The sequence below is a fragment of the Panthera tigris genome, chromosome B2, assembly GCF_018350195.1.
Source record: "Panthera tigris isolate Pti1 chromosome B2, P.tigris_Pti1_mat1.1, whole genome shotgun sequence".
Taxonomy (NCBI): domain Eukaryota; kingdom Metazoa; phylum Chordata; class Mammalia; order Carnivora; family Felidae; genus Panthera; species Panthera tigris.
Genome location: NC_056664.1, coordinates 105,412,875 through 105,433,354, shown reverse-complemented (window position 1 = coordinate 105,433,354; position 20,480 = coordinate 105,412,875). Strand labels below are relative to the sequence as shown.

Sequence of the window (20,480 nt, the reverse complement as noted above, 5' to 3'; positions counted from 1 at the left end):
GACAGAATCTGAAGCAGGTTCCAGGCTCTGAGCACAGGGCCCAACGAGCAACTCAAACTCATGAGCTGTGAGACCATGACCTGGGCCGAAGTCAGATGCTCAACCGACTGAGCCACTCAGGTGGCCCTGAAAGCACTTATTCTTAATCCTGGGAACAGGAAGTAGCCATTTGCTCTCAAACTCTTTTTGTTAAGAGAGAGCCACTTCCTGGGGCACCTGGGTGGCTCAGTGGGTTGAGTGTCAGACTTTGGCTCAGGTCATGATCTCATGATTTGTGCCACATCAGGCTCACTGCCTCTGGACCCTCTGTCCTCCTCTCTCTGCCCCTCCTCTGCCTGCTCTCTCTCTCTCTCAAAAATAAACATTAAAGAGAGAGAGAGAGCCACTTCTTTTACTTTGCAACAGTATAATTACATTTGTTAAAAATAAAAACAAATAAAATATCATTAATTATAGATTCAGATTTTTTTTTTGACCAAAGAAATATCCAGAGGCATACACCCATCTCTGCAGTAGAAGGCAAAATGATAGTGCCGCTACGCAAACTTGATAATCACTAGTTCTGAGTTTGGATTATTTAAATTAAACGTCAACAGCCCCACACTTGCCCCTCACCCTGCCTCAAAAAATAAAATTGCAGCAACCTGACTGTAGAATGGTTACCTGGAGGTGCTGAATTTTGCTGTGGCTAATGTAGAGCTTCTTGGTGGTGGAAGGAAGGCCTGACGGTACCTCCGTTAGCCTGTAGCATTGTACCGAGTGCACTGAATCGCAGCTACATCTCCCAGGACAGTTAGGATGGAAACCAGAGGTAAGAGAGAGCAAAGCAAGGAAGGCATAAAGCAGATGCATCTTCCAAAACAGAGCCTCTCAGGCAGCAGCCAAGTGTTTAGATGATGTCTCACTCTTTATACCATGAAATCTGATCATAGAATCTTATGAATGTGTGCTCTGTCAATGTAAGGAGACAGGGAAGAAAAAATTCCAATTTTGTCTGGGTTAAAATGTTAGCAACCATTACAAAGGGCTTAAACATTGATAAGCTGCCTTAATATTTGTAGGTGAGCAAACCCCTCTGTTATTTATGGCTTGGAAGGCTAATCTGCAAACACGTCTATTATCTGTAGTTTCCTTGTTTTGTTAAATGTGACACTAGGGAATTAGTGGGGAAAGACAAAGAGCTGTTTTATAGTGGGCTATAAACCTTTGGATTTTCTGTGACCCTATATTACAACGATTTTTGTAGGACTGCAGCAGGCAGGTGTTTTCTTCTCCCATTAACTAGTATGGGAAAATGAGCAGGTTTTCTCTTTATTATTGTTGTTTCAGTAACATTTTATGGCTAGGGAAACAATGGGCTACCAAGAAGAGGGGTTTAGAGCCAGAGATAAATTGTTCAACTCATCTATCACTTGGTCCACTCAAATATCAAATTTGGACAATATTTTTGTCATTCAAAAATATTGTTGACTTGGATGAGAACAAAACATCAAAATGGGTCAGTTACCTTCGTCTATTTGTAATAATGGAAGAAAAGGCCTCAAGTGTCTTCAGAGGAACTTGTGTGTTCTGAAACCTGACTGCAGAGGGAAGGCTTCATTTGTCCCAGGCACGCTTTTGTTGAGGCTCTTTTACTTGCTGTGCTCATCCCTGCTGAGGAATTTAAAAGCATTTTAAGCAAAAGATTATATAGAGAAGTTCTCTCCTCCCCAATGGAAGACCTGAATTTCCCTATGCTGGTTGGCCTGAGCCCATCGCTCCAAAGAAACGCTTTCTAATATTGAAAAGCTTTTCTGATGTCCCCTTCAACCTACCTCTCTGCTGCAGTTTTCATTTTGAAGCCAAATTTCCTTTGCTCTGATAATCTATTTCCAGAGTAAGTAAGGATTTCTGTATGCTTTTCCCAAAAGACTTTTCTACTCCTCTCTTTTGATTTTTTTTAAGTCCTCTTTTCTTTTACTATCTGAGATAAGGAATGATAAGGGATTTCTTTTCTATCAATATTCTGATTTTCAACAAACTTTATTACTAATTTCTCAACAAGAGAATTATTTTTTTTTTAATTTTTAGAATTTTCAGATAGGAAAGTAATGTTCAAGAAAAGAAAATTTGGAAAAAAAGAGCAAGGAGGGGAAAAAAAATCAGTGTTAGTCTTGTCCCCAAATCAAACACGTTTCTGGTTTCTTTTCTCTGCCTAGGCTTTTAAAAAACCAAGAGAAATACTCATGGAACACTTTTTTTTCTTCTGTGTTAATTCATAGTTAATTAAAATGGAGAGAGTAAATTCATAGTTAATTAAAATGAAATGTCTACAAAATCCTTTGGTGTCATCTGCCATTAGAGGCAGCTGATTTTTCTGTTAATGCAGCATAGCGATGGATTTCATTTTCTACCCTCTGTTGGTCACTGCAGTATACCCTTTTCTTTGAGCCCTGAAATTACACTGTATAATATTTTTTTCTTCCATGGTATTTCTATAGCTTTCCTGTAATGTTGACATTATCTCTAAGATGTTACTATTTTACAATAGTAAATAGTTTTGTTTTATTTTTTTATTTTATCAATTGTAAACCTACTTACATAATTTATATTCTGTACCTTTTACTATTATATTTTTCATATTATTTTATAGTTTCCATAAACATAAATTTTAATGTCTAATAGACTTTCAAGAATATTGTCCAGATTTGATTAACTACTAAGTGTTGGAGTTTTAAGTTGTTTCCTGGTTTTAATATTACAAATATAAATAGTTTTGATCATAAAAAGTTGAAAATGTTTTGAAGAATAAAAGCTCCATTTGTTCCCCTAGACCACACCTATTTAGTTAGAGTTAAGCTGAGAAGTCTTTTTTTTTTCCAGGTAGAAGGCAAAGTCTTATTGATACCATAAACTGCAGAGAAAGTATAGTACAAAGGTACAGCCTGGGTGCTTGAAGGACATGCATGTCTTCTTGTACCTGCGCTGGAGGCGACAGTCCCCCTCTGCAGTCATGCTGTGCTAAGCCGCAGCCACAAAATGGCCATCACTGGTCAGCTTCTGGCATACTTTCTGCTGACTTTTGGAATTTTCACATGTTGACTAAGGGCCCTGAGTGTAAAATTCCCTAGATTGAGTTTTTAGGTCTTGAGTTTATGGGTTCCTAAGGCTAAGTGTGAGATAGACTGTTCTTTTCTCTGAAAAGATTTAACACCTTATCTCATCATTATTGCTTGGCTTCTTTGGGCGAGAAGAAACCTAATAAAGAAGCATGGGTGCCTTTCTCAAGAATGGAAACTCAAATGACTCACCCAGCAACTGTTCAAAATATACCCCAGAATCTAGGTTTAATCTTTCAGCACAAGGAGGATTGCAATCTCAAGGAATATGCTTTGCATTTGAATTTGGATTGAATTAGATTTATGTCTTTGTTTAGATTCTCAAGCCAGGATTCTCCTTGACTTGCTTTCTTATCTTCTTTATCTTTATGCCCCCTCCTCGCCTCCCTTCCTTTCTTCCTTTCTATAACCCAGGGGTTCTCAACCAGGGACAATTTGGCGATGTCTGAAGACATTTTTTATGACAATAAATGGTGGTAATGGTCAGGAGAGGATAGGCAGTGTTATGAGTATCTAGAGAGTAATGGTGAGGGATACTACTAAACACTCTACAACAGAAAGGACTGCCCCACAAGAAAGAAGTCTCTAGTCCAAAATGTCAATAGTGCCTTGTCAGGAAACCCCACAATAAATACAAACATGCGTCTCAATGCAATGGATATTGGCCTTCCTTGGTTTATTAAAAGCAAAGGTCTAGTTCCCATTGTAGACAGGAAACTGAATTCCAGAGAAGAAGCTGACTAACCCACAATCTTCCTCACTTGGGTCTGTAAGCACTGGCTTGTGATTCCTATTATAAAACTGATCAGCCAAAAGTGAGAAAGAAGCTTTAATTTATGAAAATCTCCTTTTGAGGTAAAAGAAAAGAAATTTTAAAGACTCAAAAAATTATGAATATGATTCTTTTTAACTTTTATTTCCTTCTTGAAAATGTTGCAGAAAAAGTGTAACTTTGAAGTAAGACAAAAAAATACTTTTTCTACTGTTTAACCTCTCTAAATCTTAATGTTTTCTTCTATACGTGAAGATAAAATGTGAGGAAATAATGTCCACTCTACAGAAAGGAATAGATGACATGAACTAAGGCATGTCAAGTCCATGGGTGAAAAGGGAGTCTCAATACATGATAGTTGTATTGGTTTGGATTATTAGTTACAAGCAATGAAAAAAAAAAATCTGGCTAATTTAAGCAGAAGAGGAATTATTGACAATTGGGTAGCATACAGAATTGTGAAAACCTACAGAACCAGATTTGGAAATGGCAAGAATAAAAGCAAGCCTTTGTAGCCAGAATCACAGGCAAAATCACACTTCAGTCTGGTGTCACCACAGAACACGGATGCCCTGGCCTGCACCACTGAACTGGAAATTGTGTGCCACTTGCTGGCCCCGCTACTACTCAAAAAGGATGTTGCTACCCCCACTCCCATCTCTCCTCCCTACTAGGAAGAATTACCCCAAGCTTGCCTTACTGTCTCCAAGGTAAAAATTCCAGGTGGATTATTTTGGTTAGCTGACCCCAGATCATATGCCTGTGCTCCCGCTGTCAAGAGTTGGGGAGTGGGCTTGTCTGACGTTTTCAGTCCATTATGGGAAGAAGAGTCAGTTTATCATATTCAAGTTACGTAAGGTAGGGAATTCCCTAAATAGAGGAGGGGGGGCTTAAATATGGGCAGTCCTGCATTTATAGTGACAAATATCCACTATAAAAATCTTTTCATCCCCACTCCCTCTGCTTACCATGGCCACAAAAGCCAAATGAACTTTGAGTGAGTTACAGTCAAATGGGGCCAAATTCTTTGTCCAACAATGCTTGTGACTTGGCTTTTGTGTAATTGTTTCCCCACACTTTCTGACTTGTTTCTTTGAAAGACTGTGAAAATTCTAAAAAAGATACTTAAAGGTATTCTTATAGTTTTAGTCTAAGTGCAAAAAAAAAAAAAAGATAACTAATGTTTAACAGCGTTCAGAATGCAATTGTTTGGGGCCCCTTGTGGAATTAATCTACAAGAAACATAAATGACAGGGGCTGATGAGGGGGAAGTCTGTGTTTGATCTGTAAAGTCTGACAATCTGAGAAATAAACAGTGACTTGACAGTGATGAAAGAGGAAGAATCAATGATTAGTAAACTCTGATACCATTGTTGCTAAATGGTGGTTTTAGATAATGCTGAATCAAACCTGGAGTTGTGGGAAAGGGTAAATAAAGAATGTAAATCAGGTAACAGTGGAAAAGCAGTTGTAGTTGGTCGTTGAGAGTGTAAGGAAAAAACACAGTGATAGAGATTTTGAAAATTGCTTTTTGTTATTTTTTTTTTTTTTAAGCTTATTTATACTGAGAGCGACAGAGATGGTGCAAGTGGGAGAAGGGCAGAGAGAGAGAGAGAGGGAGACAGAGAATGAGAGGCCGGCTCTGAGCTGCCAGCTCAGAGCACAATGGAGGGCTCGAACCCATGAAAACATGAGATCATGACCTGAGCTGGAACCAAGAGTCGTATGCTTAACCAACTAAGCCACCCAGGTGCCCCATTATGTTTTGTCTTTAGGTTTGTGTACACCACACAAAAATGTAGTAGGTCTTAAATTTTAACTATGGAATAGGTAAAATAACTCTCAAAGCTTAAATTATACTGGATTTATTATTAGTCAAGTCAACCAGATTATTGTTAAATAAACATTTCTCTTTAGGTTGGGAAAAAATATTCCTTAGATTTTAAAGGTTGACATGTATTTTGTAGATATTCCTAACTCTTGAGCTATGAAACATTGAACATTATAAAAAATGTTTAGCTATGCTCTCCGGCAGGTATCAAAGGTATGTTTTGAAAAGTGACAGTTTTTAGATTTCTAAGTAGACTGTTGTAATATTTTAAATATTAAACTGATTCCACAAATACTTACATCATTTCTACCATGTTCTGTGTTCTGTGTTAGGACCTGGCATTCAAAGATTAAGTAATATATGGTTATTGCTGCAAGGAGCTCACGGTCTGAGGGGCTCCAAAAATATGGTCAGCGCTGTAGCAGGTATTTGCAGGAAACTAAATGGTGATGGTAGCCATAGCTCCACATGAGAAGAAAAAAGGAAGTTTTCCTGAAAGAGGTGTCTGAGCTAATCTTTAATCACTGCATTAAAATTCCCAGTTTTAAGAAGGCTTCTTAAAAGAAGTATGAGTAGGGGCGCCTGGGTGGCGCAGTCAGTTAAGCGTCCGACTTCAGCCAGGTCACGATCTCACGGTCTGTGAGTTCAAGCCCCGCATCGGGCTCTGGGCTGATGGCTCGGAGCCTGGAGCCTGTTTCCGATTCTGTCTCCCTCTCTCTCTGCCCCTCCCCCGTTCATGCTCTGTCTCTCTCTGTCCCAAAAATAAATAAAAAACGTTGAAAAAAAAAAACAAAAAAAAAACTGGGAATAAATTATTTTTTTAGAAAAACTTTCGGATTGGGGTGCCTGGGTGGATCAGTTGGTTAAGCCTCAGACTTTGGCTCAGGTCATGATCTCATGGTTCAGGAGTTCAAGCCCCACATCAGGGGGTTTTGTGCTGATAGCTCAGAGCCTGAGGCCTGCTTCAGATTCTGTCTCATTCTCTCCCTGCCCCTCCCTCTCTTGTGCTCTGTCTCTGTCTCTCAAAAACAAATGTAAAATAATTAAAAACATTTTTTTAAAAAGAAAAACTTTTGGACTGATTTGCCAATTTATTATGCCGGTAACTTATACAAAAAGAAATGGATTTCTTCATCCTTCTATATTTCCTGGTTAATAGGTTAAGACTTTGGAGAAAAAGATACCTAGATTGAAATCTCACCTCATTTGATTTTTAGCTGTATGACTTTACCAAGATACTTTAGCTCTTTGTGAATTATCTATTAAAAAGTGGTAATAGGGGCACCTGGGTGGCTCAGTTTGTTAAGCCCCCGACCAGCTCAGGTCACCATCTAACGGTCCCGTGAGTTCGAGCCCCGCATCGGGCTCTGGGCTGACGGCTCAGAGCCTGGAGCCTGCTTCCAATTCTGTGTCTCCCTCTCTCTCTGCCCCTCCCCCGTTCATGCTCTGTCTCTGTCTCAAAAATAAATAAACGCTAAAAAAAAAAAAATTAAAAAAAAAAGTGGTAATAGCTACCTCTTATGATTTTGTGAGGGTCAAAAAATTAAATAGCACAGTGCTTTACACATGGTATGTTTTCAACAATTGAAAGCTGTTCTTAATGTGATTCCATGTATGTTCACCCTTCCAATTCTAAATTATTTACTTCAAATTCCTTAAAATGCATTGCTAACTATAATACAAAGAAAGGGGCTGGGGCCTTGGTAACTGTAGTATGATGTTCTTGCAAGTACTGCATATGAAAATAAAGTTAATTTGGAAGGGAATGAGGAAAGACGGATATTTTAGGTTTATGTTACTTATTGTGTATTAAAACCTATGTGAAGGTGCCTATTTAAGTTCAAGGCAAAGATCTCATAGTTTTGCTTAACTAAGTTCGCTGAAGCCAAAGGACTTATCGATGGCAGCTAGCCTGCCCTGCACTATCCAGAGAGCAAACTAGAGCTAAGCTTTCTTACTCCTCAATGGCATTGCGTTGGCGAGAGGTGCACGGGGCAGGCTTTGGTGGTGATCAATTGGAAGAGTCTGTTCCATATCACAGGAGTCTGGGGTGGGCTAGTAAAGTATTCCCTTACGCAATGCAAAAGAGACAGTTCTCACCAGCCTAACCCAATATCTGATTTCTCCTTTCTTAAGACTGGGCTAGTCTAGAAGTGGAAAGGAGTTGAGCGCAAATAGGGCTAATGGTAAAGGGCAGTTTGTCAACACTCCCAAAGGTACTACAAAATTCAAATCGAAGTAGTAGCTATTAGGATTAGACTCACTAGCCTACGAGCTCGGCTTGCGTGAGGCTCGTCTCACTCGTTTTTGTGTCCCCAGTGCCTCAACAGGGCTCTGCATTCAATATATTTATGAAGATATGTATCTTCATAATTTTGTTTTTATGAAAGGTCACTGTGGGAACACCGTAGTTGTTGAAATAAGTACTTTTAAAAATAGTTTCTTCGGAAACGTATGACCTGGGGGCTAATAATCAGGATGAAGGCACTGAAGTTAAGCATCTTACCTCAGTACTGAGCGAAGTAAACTTTAGACACTAAGGCTTCAAGGTTAAAGAACACAACTAAACAGGACAGCTAATATGACAGGGTGCAAGATTCGAACTCAGGGCTGCCTATTAAAGGCAAGACAAAAGGTCCCGTGTGAATTCAGCAAAACCCGGGCGGCCGCTGTCCTTCAAGTCGCCGCTCCAAGCAGTTTTCACTCGGAGTTGAGGGCCTGGTTTAGCAAGAAGAGCCCGTATGTCCACCCACCTCACCCTCTACAGGAACCGTAAGGAAAGGTAAAACGTGGCCCTTGCGCATGCTTACACCGCCCGTCCTCACATTCCCTTCCCCGCCCTGGACGTCGCCGCAGCAACTGTCCCGGAGGTCTTGAGAACGGCTCCCGCCCACTGTGAAGTCAAGCGGGCGGAAACTGTTCGTCTCTGCGACGTGGACACCGTTCTCTTCCTCCGGCCTTTCCAACTTGGAAGCCGACACGATGCGTGCCTGTTTCTCGGGGATTCAAGCTAGAGTTTGCCAGTTGTCAATATGGCCGCTGACGGGCAGGTCCCAAGTAGAGGCTTTTCATAGGCCAAGGTCTCATCCTAGCCCCGCCCACTTCGTCCCTCCAGGCTGCGTCGGCCTAAGTCTTCGCTACGCATGCGCAGCGGGGGCGGGCCGGGAGGTGGGACGGCCGGATTCTTCCGTGTGCCACCGTCGCCGCCTCAGCTTCACTGCTCTTGCCACTCAGGGGTGCATTGCCGGCGTTAGCCGCGCGAGGGGAAGGGAGGGGACCGACGGAGCGTGCGTGCGCGGGGGTCCCCGCAGTCCCAGCAGTTCCTCTCGCGCGGGGTGGGCGGCGGGGGTCAGCAGCAGTCGGGGGAGGCCCTAGACGGCGCCATGTCGGCGGGCGGCCCGTGCCCGGCAGGAGCCGGAGGGGGCCCCGGGGGCGCCTCCTGCGCCGTGGGGGTCTCCCCCGGCGGGGTATCCATGTTCCGATGGCTGGAGGTGCTGGAGAAGGAGTTCGACAAGGCCTTCGTGGATGTGGATCTGCTCCTGGGTGAGATCGATCCGGACCAGGCGGACATCACTTATGAGGGGCGACAGAAGATGACCAGCCTGAGTTCCTGCTTTGCGCAGCTTTGCCATAAAGCCCAGACTGTGTCCCAAATTAACCACAAGCTGGAGGTGAGCTGTGGGCCCTGGAGGAGGTGGCATTCAGCCCTAGGCATCAGATCCCATTTTACGCACTGGTGAAACGACCCTAGAAAACTACCTACCAGGGCACCTGGGCTCAGATGCGACAGGAGAGTGCGTGTGTATATGTGTAAAGCAAAGGAGTGAGGTGAGGTTGGAGTAGGAAAAGGGGGTGTAGATCGACGTGTGGGTGTCCTGGAGTCCTGTCACCCACCTTCCTAGTATTTCTATGCGGAGGAAACAGGAACTAGTTCCTCCAGCCTACTTGTACATGCATCATTAATAAACCTAAGATTTAAGCTCAAAGATTGTCAGAATACCTTAGCCCACCTTTCAACATTTGAGTTCTCTCATATCGATTTTGACATTGACGAACTAGGTTTGTATATGACCAGACTGATACAGTGTTGATGGTTTTTTTAACTATTTCAGACCATCGTGTCTTGTTTCACACAGACATACTATTCCCTGAATGCATGAACTATTTAGGGGAATTCTATCAAAGCTCTTAGGAAAATTTAGTGGGATAAACAGGATAGTATCAGTGTCCTTCTTGGTTTATAGTTGGTCTTTAAATTACAGGCAGACACCGCAAGTTGTCTACAATTTTTCAAAAGACTTATAACATTGAGTGAAGTTTTGTTTGTCCTTTACTATATTTCCCAAAGTCTGGATTTATTTGTGAGAGTATGTGAAGAATGATCATTTGCTTTAGTCTCTAATCTTGTGTGTGGGTGTGGGTGTGGGTGGAGTGGAGTAGTGGTGGTTCCAAAAAAAAAAAAAAACCCAAAAACCTACCACGTTGTGCAGAAAGTTAAATTAATGCATTATTACAATATTTAGAAACATGGCACGTTGACATTATTACATAAAGAGCTTTCTCTAACTAGATAATTTAACAGAATGGGTCTTTCATTTTAAAGTACATAAAAATAGGATAATCAGAGATGTGCAAAGCTCTTTGAACATGAAGTTACCCCGGAAAGCATCATTGCTGTCAGTTACAATGATTGAGAGTGCCCCTTAGATCCAAATCAATATGAATATCAGGTATGTATCCTCTCCTTGATTAGTGGTTAGCAGTCTTCCTCTTTCCTGTCAGCCACAGAAAAGGTGGTCTAATTCATCTGTGATTAGCACAGATGCAAATCAGAGATTTTGTTTCTTCTCCACTGAAAGGACTGTTCATCTCTTCCATCCTTTTTGAAGAGTTTCCAATGGAAGAGCTGATGTGAAGCTAATCACGTCTTGTTCTAGGTATATGAAAATGATTTTTTATTTCTTGATTGCTGCTTACTTCTAGAAGGTAGTTAATTTTTCGGGTAGTAAAAATGCATTTAATGGATTTTAGAAATAGTGCTTTAGCTTTAAATGACAGAGCAAGAGTAGCTTTTGCCTCATGAGAACTTTCATATCATTTCCAACTGCGAGTACCTACTGAGGATAAACAGCTTTTAAAAAGTGAAACAATATCTAATTTTTTAAATGACCAGAGGACTCTTTGAACAGTGATATTTTGATGTCGGATATAAAATCTAATTTTGGAGAAAGGATGATTCTGTGAGTAGGATGTGGTACTCAGTCTTTTTCATCTTTAAATATTTTAGATGAGTATTCAGAGCTATAATAAATTATGTATATCCTTTTTCTCAGAAATTGTAATTACATATTCTGACTCCATATCCTGGCTTAGGAGGTGGCGTTATTTCTCAAAATAAGAAATGCTAGCCTGTTGTGATGTGAGCATGTTTCTTCAACATACTTTGAAACCCTTGACTTAAAGATCTTAGAAAATGGGGAAGGGACATTTTGTTTGTGTGTTTTTCTGTTACAGTTAACTTACCTATTTGTGGGTTAATCTTTCTACATTTAGCAGTTTTTACGGTTTTCATGGAACCGGTTGTGTGTTTTTGAGGAGAGAGGTTCGTTGTCAGCAGTGCCTTTCAAAGCAGACCTGCTGTTGGATTATTTGCAGAATTTCAGAGGTTCATATACTGTTATTAATCTGAGATCTTGAAATCTTTAGAAAAGATTTCCATACTTTCTTGCCCTGTTTTATTTCTTAGTAAGTGGATTGAATTACTTCTATTGTTTTAAGGATATGGGCATTAAGATTCAACATTTGAGGCCATTTATAGTGTGATATAACAGGTGTGCACCAAAGTTCGGTGTTTTTAGAGATTAATACCTTAAACTATATTACCGTTATAAAACATTTTTATAATCAAGACACAGATACTTCCAGTGTAGGTAACTTACATTTAATTGGTCTTGAGTATCTTTCCAGATTGCTCTTTCTTCTGCCTTACTTATTGTGCCTTTAGGTAATACCATGTTCAATATCAATATAGTAGTTAAAACAATTTTGCTGCAAAAAAAGTCAGAGGTTATATTTAAAATTAAATACTAAATGGTGTGCCTGGATGACTCAGTTGGTTGAGCCTCTTGATTTCGGCTCAAGTCATGATCCCAGGGCCGTGGGATCAAGTCCCCCAGTCTGCTTGAGATTCTCTCCCTGTCCTTCTCCCCCACTCACACACATGTGTACGGTCCCTCTCTCTCTGTGTCTCTCTCTCTCTCTCTCTCTCAAATAGAATTTAAAAAAGTAAAATAAAATAAAAAGTAAATATAAATGACGCCTGTGTGACTGCTGCTTGCCGTAGGGAGAGGGCTATATATAAGGGGAAGGGGAGGACAAAGAATATCAGAATATATTGAGATATTTCAGGTTACTCACCTCTCTCTTATACTTCCCACATGCATGAGAATTCCTGCTTTAGTGAGCCACTTGGTGACAGCTGTGCTGGAGTCACAGGTATTGATTGGGACAATAGTAAGAGCAGTAGTAATAGTAATAGTTATAGTAGTGTGTTAGAGTAGTACAAAGATTGAGAACCAATACTTTAGAAAAACCCACCTGTCTATCTGGAAATGCAATTTTCTGCCTATTTACCCCTTCTCTAAAATAACAGCAAAACATGAGGCACCTGGGTGGCTCAGTTGGTTAAGCATCTGACTGGCTCTCAGCTCAGGTCTTGATCTCAGGGTTGTGAGTTTGAGTCCCACATTGAGCTCCGTGCTGGGTATAGAGCCTACTTAAAAAAATAATAATAATAAAAATAAAATAACAGCAAAACAATATATCTTCTGTCACATCTTCCTTTCCCTCCCCCAACAATTGCTGAATCAGTATATCTTTTTTTTTATTAAAAAAAATTTTTTTTAATGTTTACTTATTTTTGAGAGAGAGAGAGAGAGAGAGAGAGAGAGCGAGCATGAGCGGGGGAGGGGCAGAGAGAGAGGGAGACACAGAATCGGAAGCAGGCTCCAGGCTCCAAGCTGTCAGCACAGGGCTTGAACTCAAGAACTGTGAGATCATGACCCGAGCCGAAGTCAGACACTCAACTGACTGAGCCACCCAGGCCCCCCTGAATCAGTATATCTTTTTAAAGTGATTTACTGTTCACAACCATCAGAAGAGAAACTTTTGGTTTAGAGCCATGTTTATGATGAACTGATGATGTACTGTCCTTTTACTGCTTTAACACTGTTCTGTTTTTAAACAAGTGGTAAGGCCATTTTGCAGCGTTGAACTTGAAGGTTAATATTGATTCACTCTGTATTTATTGAGGACTAATTCTGTGCCAGATGCTGTATTGGGTACTTGGGATACAATGGAGACCAAAATGGACATAGTTATTGCTGTTACAAGGTTTGAATTCTGTTGGGGAGTTAATTGGAATAATTATCACGTAAGTGTGAAATTCCAACTTTGATGAGTATTATGAAAGGTACATAGTGTAATGGGAGCTTGTTCTGGGGGATCAAGGAAGGCTTCCTTCTGGAAGTGGCCATTGAGTTAAGACATAAAGCATAAGTAGGAATTAATTAGGCCAAGAGAAACAGGAATATCATTCAACATTCCAGTTGAGAGAACAGAAAGTGGAACACCCTGTGATGGTCAAGTGCATAATGCACTTGAAGAACTGACAGAGAGTTGGTATGTGTTATAAGAGCAGATGGCCCAAGGAGTGAGATGCAAGATAAGTTTGAACAGGTAGTTAGGGACGATATCTACATGATTTTATAGGCCATGCAGTAGATTTGGGGGCTCTATCATACCAGTGGGAGATGTTTAAAACTGGATGGTAACCTCAGATAGGAGATTAGCATAGCTCACTGAGGCTAGGGTTAAGGAGAGAGTTTGGGATAATGACAAGAATGAATGCAGGAACTCCTTTAGAAGATTCTTATTTTGATCCATATGAGAGGATGATCGTGCAGGGTAGGATAGTGAGATGGAGGTGACAGAACAAGAGAGACTTGGGAGGTAAAAATAAAGTCTAGAAATGGATTGGAATGGAGAGATGAGGGAATTTAGGATGACTCCAAGATGTCAGTTGGCTGAACAGATAGATGGACATGAGTTATTATTAATAGTTATGTTGTTAACCTTACTGATCAGTTAATATTGGTCAGGCTCTGCTTTTAGTGTTTTGCATATATTCAGTCATGTAATTCTCACAACAGTCCTGTGTGATAGGTTTACTATTATTATTCCCATTTTACCAGGATTAAGTAAGGGGACCAAAGCTCTAGAACTAGAGAAACCAGTTTCTCCCAAAGCACATATTTATGCCTGGTGGGGGAAGGAGGAAGTAGAGAGAAAAGCAGGCAGAAAGAGTGAGTGTGGCTGGATAGGTAGCAGGAAGGAGGAGTGTAGAATTCCAGGGGGGTATTGCATGTATAAGCCAATAAATGTGTATAAGCCAATGAGAAGCATCTAGTTGAGAGGGAAGCTGAATATTCTAGCAAAAGACAAGGGTAAGTAGTAGTAGTAGTAAGATTTCTGAATGAAGAGGAGATCTAAGATACATGTAGAGAGAATGGCCTCACATTGAAAGGCCAGCTGTTACACTTGGAGGGAGAGGGAGACTGTGAGAGCAGGAGGTGGGAGGTTGAGAGTGTTTGTCTGATGGCTTCTTTGTTCTCTGTGAAATTGGAGCTGGGGACAACTGCTGAAAGTGGGTGAGAGTAAGAGCTTGGAGAGAGTGAAAAGATTTGAAATAGTTATGGAAGAATGGAAGAGCCAGTTGGCCAGAGAAATAGAGGGACCTCCAGGCAATGTTGGAGACTTATTTGGAGTTAGTTATCATAAATTCATGATACAGCCAGTCTGCCTTGTTGTGTGACTTTCTCCAACAATACTTGTTTAGTAACAAGCACAGTAATGTGAGTAATAATCCAGTGTTGTAGCAAGGAGTTTGCTGTGTTGACAAGAGCGTTATTGAAATGAAAATGGTAATGGGGATGAAGAAAAGGAATAACCTTCAATTAAAGAAGCAGAAACAGGATTTAATAATTATGTATGTGCAGAGGATGAGGACAAGGAGGGGTTAAGGATGCCACCACATTTCTGTTTGAGAAATGGATTAGGTGGTAGCTGTTTGAGTATAGTAGTCTCCCCCCAAATTCATATACACCCAGAACCTCAGAATGTGACCTTATTTGGAGATAAGGTCTTTGCAGATGTAATAATTCAAGGGTGGAAATAAGATCATAGCAGATTAGAGTGGACCCTAAATCTAATGAGATTGTCCTGGTAAGAGACACTCAGGACACACAGAGACACGGAGAAGAAGGCTATGTGGAGGAAGAATCAGAGATTGGGGTGACATGTCAACAGTCTTGAGAAATGCCCAGGATTGCTGTCAATCCTGATTGCTGTCAGAAGCTAGGAGACATACATGGAACAGTTTCTCCTTCAGGGTATCCAGAAGGAAACAGGCCTGCCAATAGCTTGGTTTTGAGCTCTTGGCATCCTGAACTGTGAGAGAATAAATTTTTGTTCTTTTAAGCCATCAAGTTTGTAGTGATTTGTTATGACAGCCCTAGGAGACTTACACCATTTACTGAAGTAAAGAATCCAGGAGAAGGAGCAGGTTTGGCAGGAAAGATGAGTTGAGTTTAGGAGATTGTATGTAGTTAAGTTTCTTATCCTTTCTTGTATATTCCTAACATAGTCTCCTAATTGCTTCTTACCCCCTCCAAACCATCTTTTCATTTTCAAAATCATTCTTTTTTTTTTAAGTATTTTTTAAAATGTTCATTTATTTTTGAGAGAGAGAGCACGCGTGTGAGTGGGGGGAGGGGCAGTGAGAGGGAGACAGCATCCCAAGCAGGCTCTGTGCTGTCAGCGCAGAGCCAATCGTGGGGCTCAATCTCACAAACTGTGAACTCATGACCTGAACTGAAATCAAGAGTGGACGCTCAAACGACTGAGCCACCCAGGTGCCCCTCACTGTCAGAGTCATTCTAAAACATTTCAGTTTAATTGTTCATATCAAAAAAGGGCAACTCTGATTCTGGTCACTCTTCTTTCACTTATACTTTTCTTTTACTAACTGGGTAAAATTCAAACTCTAGCATAGTGATCAATGCCCAGTGTGTCTGTCTTTATCTCTTGTCACCCCTTCTTAGCTCCTTTTGCCTCTCAATAAAACTGGTCTATTTGCAGCTCTGTAAGTAGGCTTTGCATGGCATCACTGCTTTAACACAGGCTTTTGTGTATAGTGCCTTCTCTGTCCCCTTTGTCTACAGTATCAAACACCCACTCATCTTTCAAGATACCACTTACCTCACCATCTCTGTGAAGGCTTTCCTCACCCCTTTTCTCTCTGCTCTATATAGGCAGAGCCGGTCATAACACCTTTAACTCACTTGGACTGTTAAATTTGTTACGTTGTTCTGTCATTAGTGGCTGCCACATCTCTCTGCCTCTGGAAGGCAATCTCTTGGAGGGTCAAGACTATGTCTTAGGTGAAATAATATCAAGTGCTTTGTGGAAAGCGGACTTTAGGTGGGGGGAATATTATCTCTTTGTGAACTCATTTTGGTCTCTAGGAATTGGTTGGTAATTTTTTTCTCTATAGTGCTTTCAAACTTTATCGAGTAGTGAGCAATTCCTTTGAGTATGGATATCCAGTTGACGGATATGTGGATTATAGAATTGTTGTTTGGCCCCTTTTTAAAATTGGAAATTTGAAACTCACACATTAAATACCAACCTTTCTGCTCTATTTACATCCCTGTCTCACTTGCAAGGGATTTTCACTTCTCAGACTTTATATATTAGCTGATCTCTTTAGTACTCAGGTAAATTTCTCCTTTCTGACTGACTTTTTCACTGCTTTTTTTTTTAAAGTTTTTATATAAATTCCAGGGAGTTAACATACAGTGGAATACTGGCTTCAGGTGTAGATGATAGTGATTCAGCACTTCCATACATCACCCAGACTTTCGCTTCCTTTTTTTTTTTTTCACTCCATTTTGAATTGGTACATCACACATGGGCTCTATAACAGTGCTTATGACACTCCCTGTCATAATTGGAAGTGTAATTTTGTCTCTTTTTACCAGACAGTGAAATTCTGAAGGGCAGAATCCATGTCTTACTCATCTTTTTTGTCTCCAGATCCTGGCACACAGTGTGTACTCAATAAATATTTATTTAAATGAATAAATTATTTGAAACACTTTTAGTGTTCTACCATGAATCCTCAAAGATTACCAGTAATCATTCTATAATACAAGTTTCAGGAGGGCTGGGATGGTTTCTGTCTATATCCGTGGTATCTAACACAGTGTCCACTACATTGTTGAATGACTAAATCTGCAGGTTCATTTTTTCCCCTGGTATGTGATCCACAAGGATAGGATTTGTAAGTTAATATTTCATGGTATTCCATTTTAAGAAAAATTTGAAACTGTGACTAAAAGTAACATTAAACATTCATATCGTGTAAGCATTCATATCGTGTATGGACTTAGTGTACTTGTGACATTTCTAGAATATAGGGTAGCTTGATTCTCTTCACCCTACCTCCAGTTTGATCATAGAACCAACTGCGTTAACATGCAAATGGAAACAGGAAACATTTTATGTTGCTTGGAACTTCATTTTGAGCTTAACATCAAAGTAATTTAACTTTCAAAAATACATCACAGATTTATCCGTTTCTTTTTGAAAGTCCTCCAGTCATAATTCATTCACTTTGTTTCCTGTATTATACACAGCTGCCCTTTTTTAAAACATAAATTTGATCATGTCATTTTGCTTAAAATGCCTCAATTATACTATGAGTAAAATTCAAACTTCTTATGGCTGTCAAGCTGTATGATCTGACCTCTGGATATCTCTTCAATGACATATCTTACCATTCTTTTCTCTTTTGTATATGGTGCAGCCACATGGGCCTCCCTTCACACTTCAAGACAACAAGCTTTTGGTCTCAGGACCCCTTTCCACTCTACAAATTATGAAGTCCCCAAAATGTGGATTAGGTCTATAGGCATTTACTGTATTAGAAATTAAAACTGAGAAAACTTTAAATATTTCCTGTATCAGCTGAAAATAGTAACAGTAAGTCTATTATATGTTCATATAGATATCATTTTTAATGAGAAAATAACTTTCCAAAAAAAAGTAGCCCTGTTTTACATTTAAGAATAATCTTTAAATATCTGGCTTACTAAAAGACAGCTGGATTCTTACATCTGCTTCTGCATTCAAACATTTGTGATATGAGGCGTGGGTTGTAGCCTAGAAAGTTTGACCTCACAGAGATATATAGTTAGAGAAGGGAGGAGTATCTTAATAACCTTTTCAGATAGTTGTGGAGATTTTTCTTTGATATTAAAAGGTAATTTCTTGGGGTGCCTGGGTGGCTCAGTCAGTTAAGTGTCTGGCTCTTGGTTTCAACTCAGATCATGATCTCACAGCTCATGAGTTTGAGCCCTACTTCGGGCTCCACACTAATAGTGTGGAGCCTGCTTGGGATTTTCTCTCTTTTTCTTTCTGCCCCTCCCCTGCTTGTGCCCTCACTCTCTCTCAAAATAAATAAACTTTTTTTTTTTTTTTAAAAAGTAATTTCTTAAAGGTTAGTTACAATGTGGAGTCTGAAACTCTAATCAATGAAGTTTTCATCCACTGTTAAAGTAAAATACATTGGTCTATGTATGTAGTCATTGAATGGATCTCTTACTGAGTCCTGATGTTAACATTATGGATTGGTCATTTGAAAATACTGGTTTGCTGAGTTATGCAGATTTTCTAAATGTGGGTACACCACATTGTACAATATTTAAAAAAAACACATTTGTTGGGGTGCCTGGGTGACTCAGTCAGTTAAGGGTCCGACTTTGACTCAGGTCATGATCTCATGGTTCCTGGGGTTGAGCCCTGTGTCAGGCTCTGTGCTCACCGCTCAGAATCTGGAACTACTTTGGATTCTGTGTCTCCCTCTCTCTCTGCCTCTCCCCTGCTTGCTCTCTGTCTCAAAAATAAATAAACATTAAAAAAAATTTTTTTTTAAGTCCTATTTGTTAATATCACTAGCCTCATCAGAAAATCCTTTAAGTGTTTGGAAGCTGTCAAGCTTCAGTTTTTCCAGAATTCTAATTTTCATTTGAAAACACAAATTCTTATCATTGGCAATAATACTCTCAGTTGTTTGCCTTGAAGTAACAGATTCACTTAATCGTTGTCAAGAATATGTCTACCAATAGTAATGTATTTGTTCTTCTTTCTTTTTTAAAAATTTTTAATGTTTATTTATTTTTGAGAGAGAGAGACAAAACACGAGCAGGTGAGGAGCAGAGAGAGAGGGAGACACAGAATTTGAAACAGGCTCCAGGCTCCAAGCTGTCAGCACAGAGCCCCATGCAGGGCTCAGACTCACGAAAGGCGAGCTCATGACCTGAACTCAAGTTGGACACTTAACCAACTGAGCCACCCAAGGATCCCTGTTCTTCTTTCATGTAAAAATGGTGTTCCATGCAAACAGTTTGGTTTTGCAACTCAAGCAATTGCGTAAGTGCTTTTTCTTGGGACAACATGATTTGATATGTAGCATGTATGCTTTATGCACACTTCCCATTTCATCACACAGAATATTAAAAGGAAGTACTCAAGGGTTGAGATTTTTAAAAATTTATAATTTTTTTTTTAAAGTTTACTTACTTTTGACAGAGACAGAGTGTGAGCATGAGCTGGGGAGGGGCAGAGAGAGAGGGAGACACAGAATCCCAAGCAGGCTCCAGGCTCCAAGCTGTCAGCACAGAGCCTGACGCGGGGCTGGAACTCACGAACTGTGAGATCATGACCTGGGCTGAAGTCGGACACTTAACTGACTGAGCCACCCAGGCGTCCCCCCAAAATTTATAATTTTTATTGCTTCATCACGGGCATTCTTAAATGAGCTTTTTGTTCTTTAACTGCAAACACATTTTACTCATTGCTTTTTGCACCTTCAGTACAAATGTCATCATGGTGAAAAAGGCAAATAATGCTTTATTAGTATTAAAATAGTTTTGACCTTGTGGATGCCCTGAAAAGGTCCCACAGGCCTGTGAGAATTGCTGCTCTGACAACAACTGGAACACTTCTCAGAAGAGTAAGTGTACTCTCCCACCCCACGAATCCCCTTCTTTTAGTTTCTTTCATACAGCTTACACTTGGTAAGTATATATTATGTTACTTGCTTTGTAATGACCTTGGACAAGTTACCTGACTTCTCTGCACCTCAGTTTCCTTCTCTGTACAAAAAATGTGTCTCTCAGAGGATTATCATGAGGATTAAGACAATTAAAGTATGAATATGTTCCAAAAAGTACCTGGCATATAATGCCATTAGTGCTGTTACATATGCCACTCATTTTCTTCACAAGCCGCCTCCTGCACAAGGCTACTACACGCTTTGCAGGCCGGGATCCCCATTTGTTTCACCTACCAGTGTCTCCCTAGAGCCCAGCCTGTGCCTGGCATGTGGTTGGTAGTTGATAAATACTTGCTGAATGAATGTAGTTTAGAAACAAAAACAAGTTTGCTGGTCTTAAACTGCAGAGCAGTTTGGAGAAGAATGATGACAGATGAAGTTAGTGGTCTTTTATGCTTGTATAGAGGGAATTGGAGCGAATAGGCAGTTTTCTCACAGAACTTTTGTAAGCCAGATGTGCAGGCTCTTTCAGGAGCTGACTTGTAATAACGAGGAATATTATTTCCTATCTTGAGGGGTGGCAGAGGTTTTTATATTTGACCT

The 20,480-nt window shown here is 40.2% G+C and overlaps 2 protein-coding genes across 9 annotated transcripts in view; one reads left to right on the top strand and one right to left on the bottom strand.

Annotated features, from left to right (window-relative positions):
* Nucleotides 1-8,809, bottom strand: part of LOC102970014 (nephrocan-like) — a 29,877-nt gene extending 21,068 nt beyond the window's left edge. Inside the window, exons 1-4 of one of the 7 annotated variants that reach the window (XM_042987069.1) lie at nt 8,619-8,809; nt 8,208-8,237; nt 1,508-1,653; nt 664-951 (exon numbers count right to left, since the gene is read on the bottom strand). In XM_042987069.1, the coding sequence (XP_042843003.1) occupies nt 664-852 (189 nt within the window). In that variant the 5' untranslated portion in view covers nt 853-951; nt 1,508-1,653; nt 8,208-8,237; nt 8,619-8,809. Of the gene's footprint in view, nt 1-663; nt 952-1,507; nt 1,654-8,207 lie in introns of all 7 variants that reach the window. The other 6 variants (XM_042987067.1, XM_042987066.1, XM_015535955.2 and 3 more) reach the window with 6 other exon arrangements.
* Nucleotides 8,810-8,889: 80 nt separating this feature from the next.
* GOPC (golgi associated PDZ and coiled-coil motif containing) overlaps nt 8,890-20,480 on the top strand; it is a 40,019-nt gene continuing 28,428 nt past the window's right edge. For both annotated transcript variants that reach the window (XM_042987074.1, XM_015536011.2), the window contains exon 1: nt 8,890-9,372. In XM_042987074.1, coding sequence (XP_042843008.1) covers nt 9,085-9,372 — 288 coding nt within the window. In that variant the 5' untranslated portion in view covers nt 8,890-9,084. The remainder of the gene's footprint in view (nt 9,373-20,480) is intronic.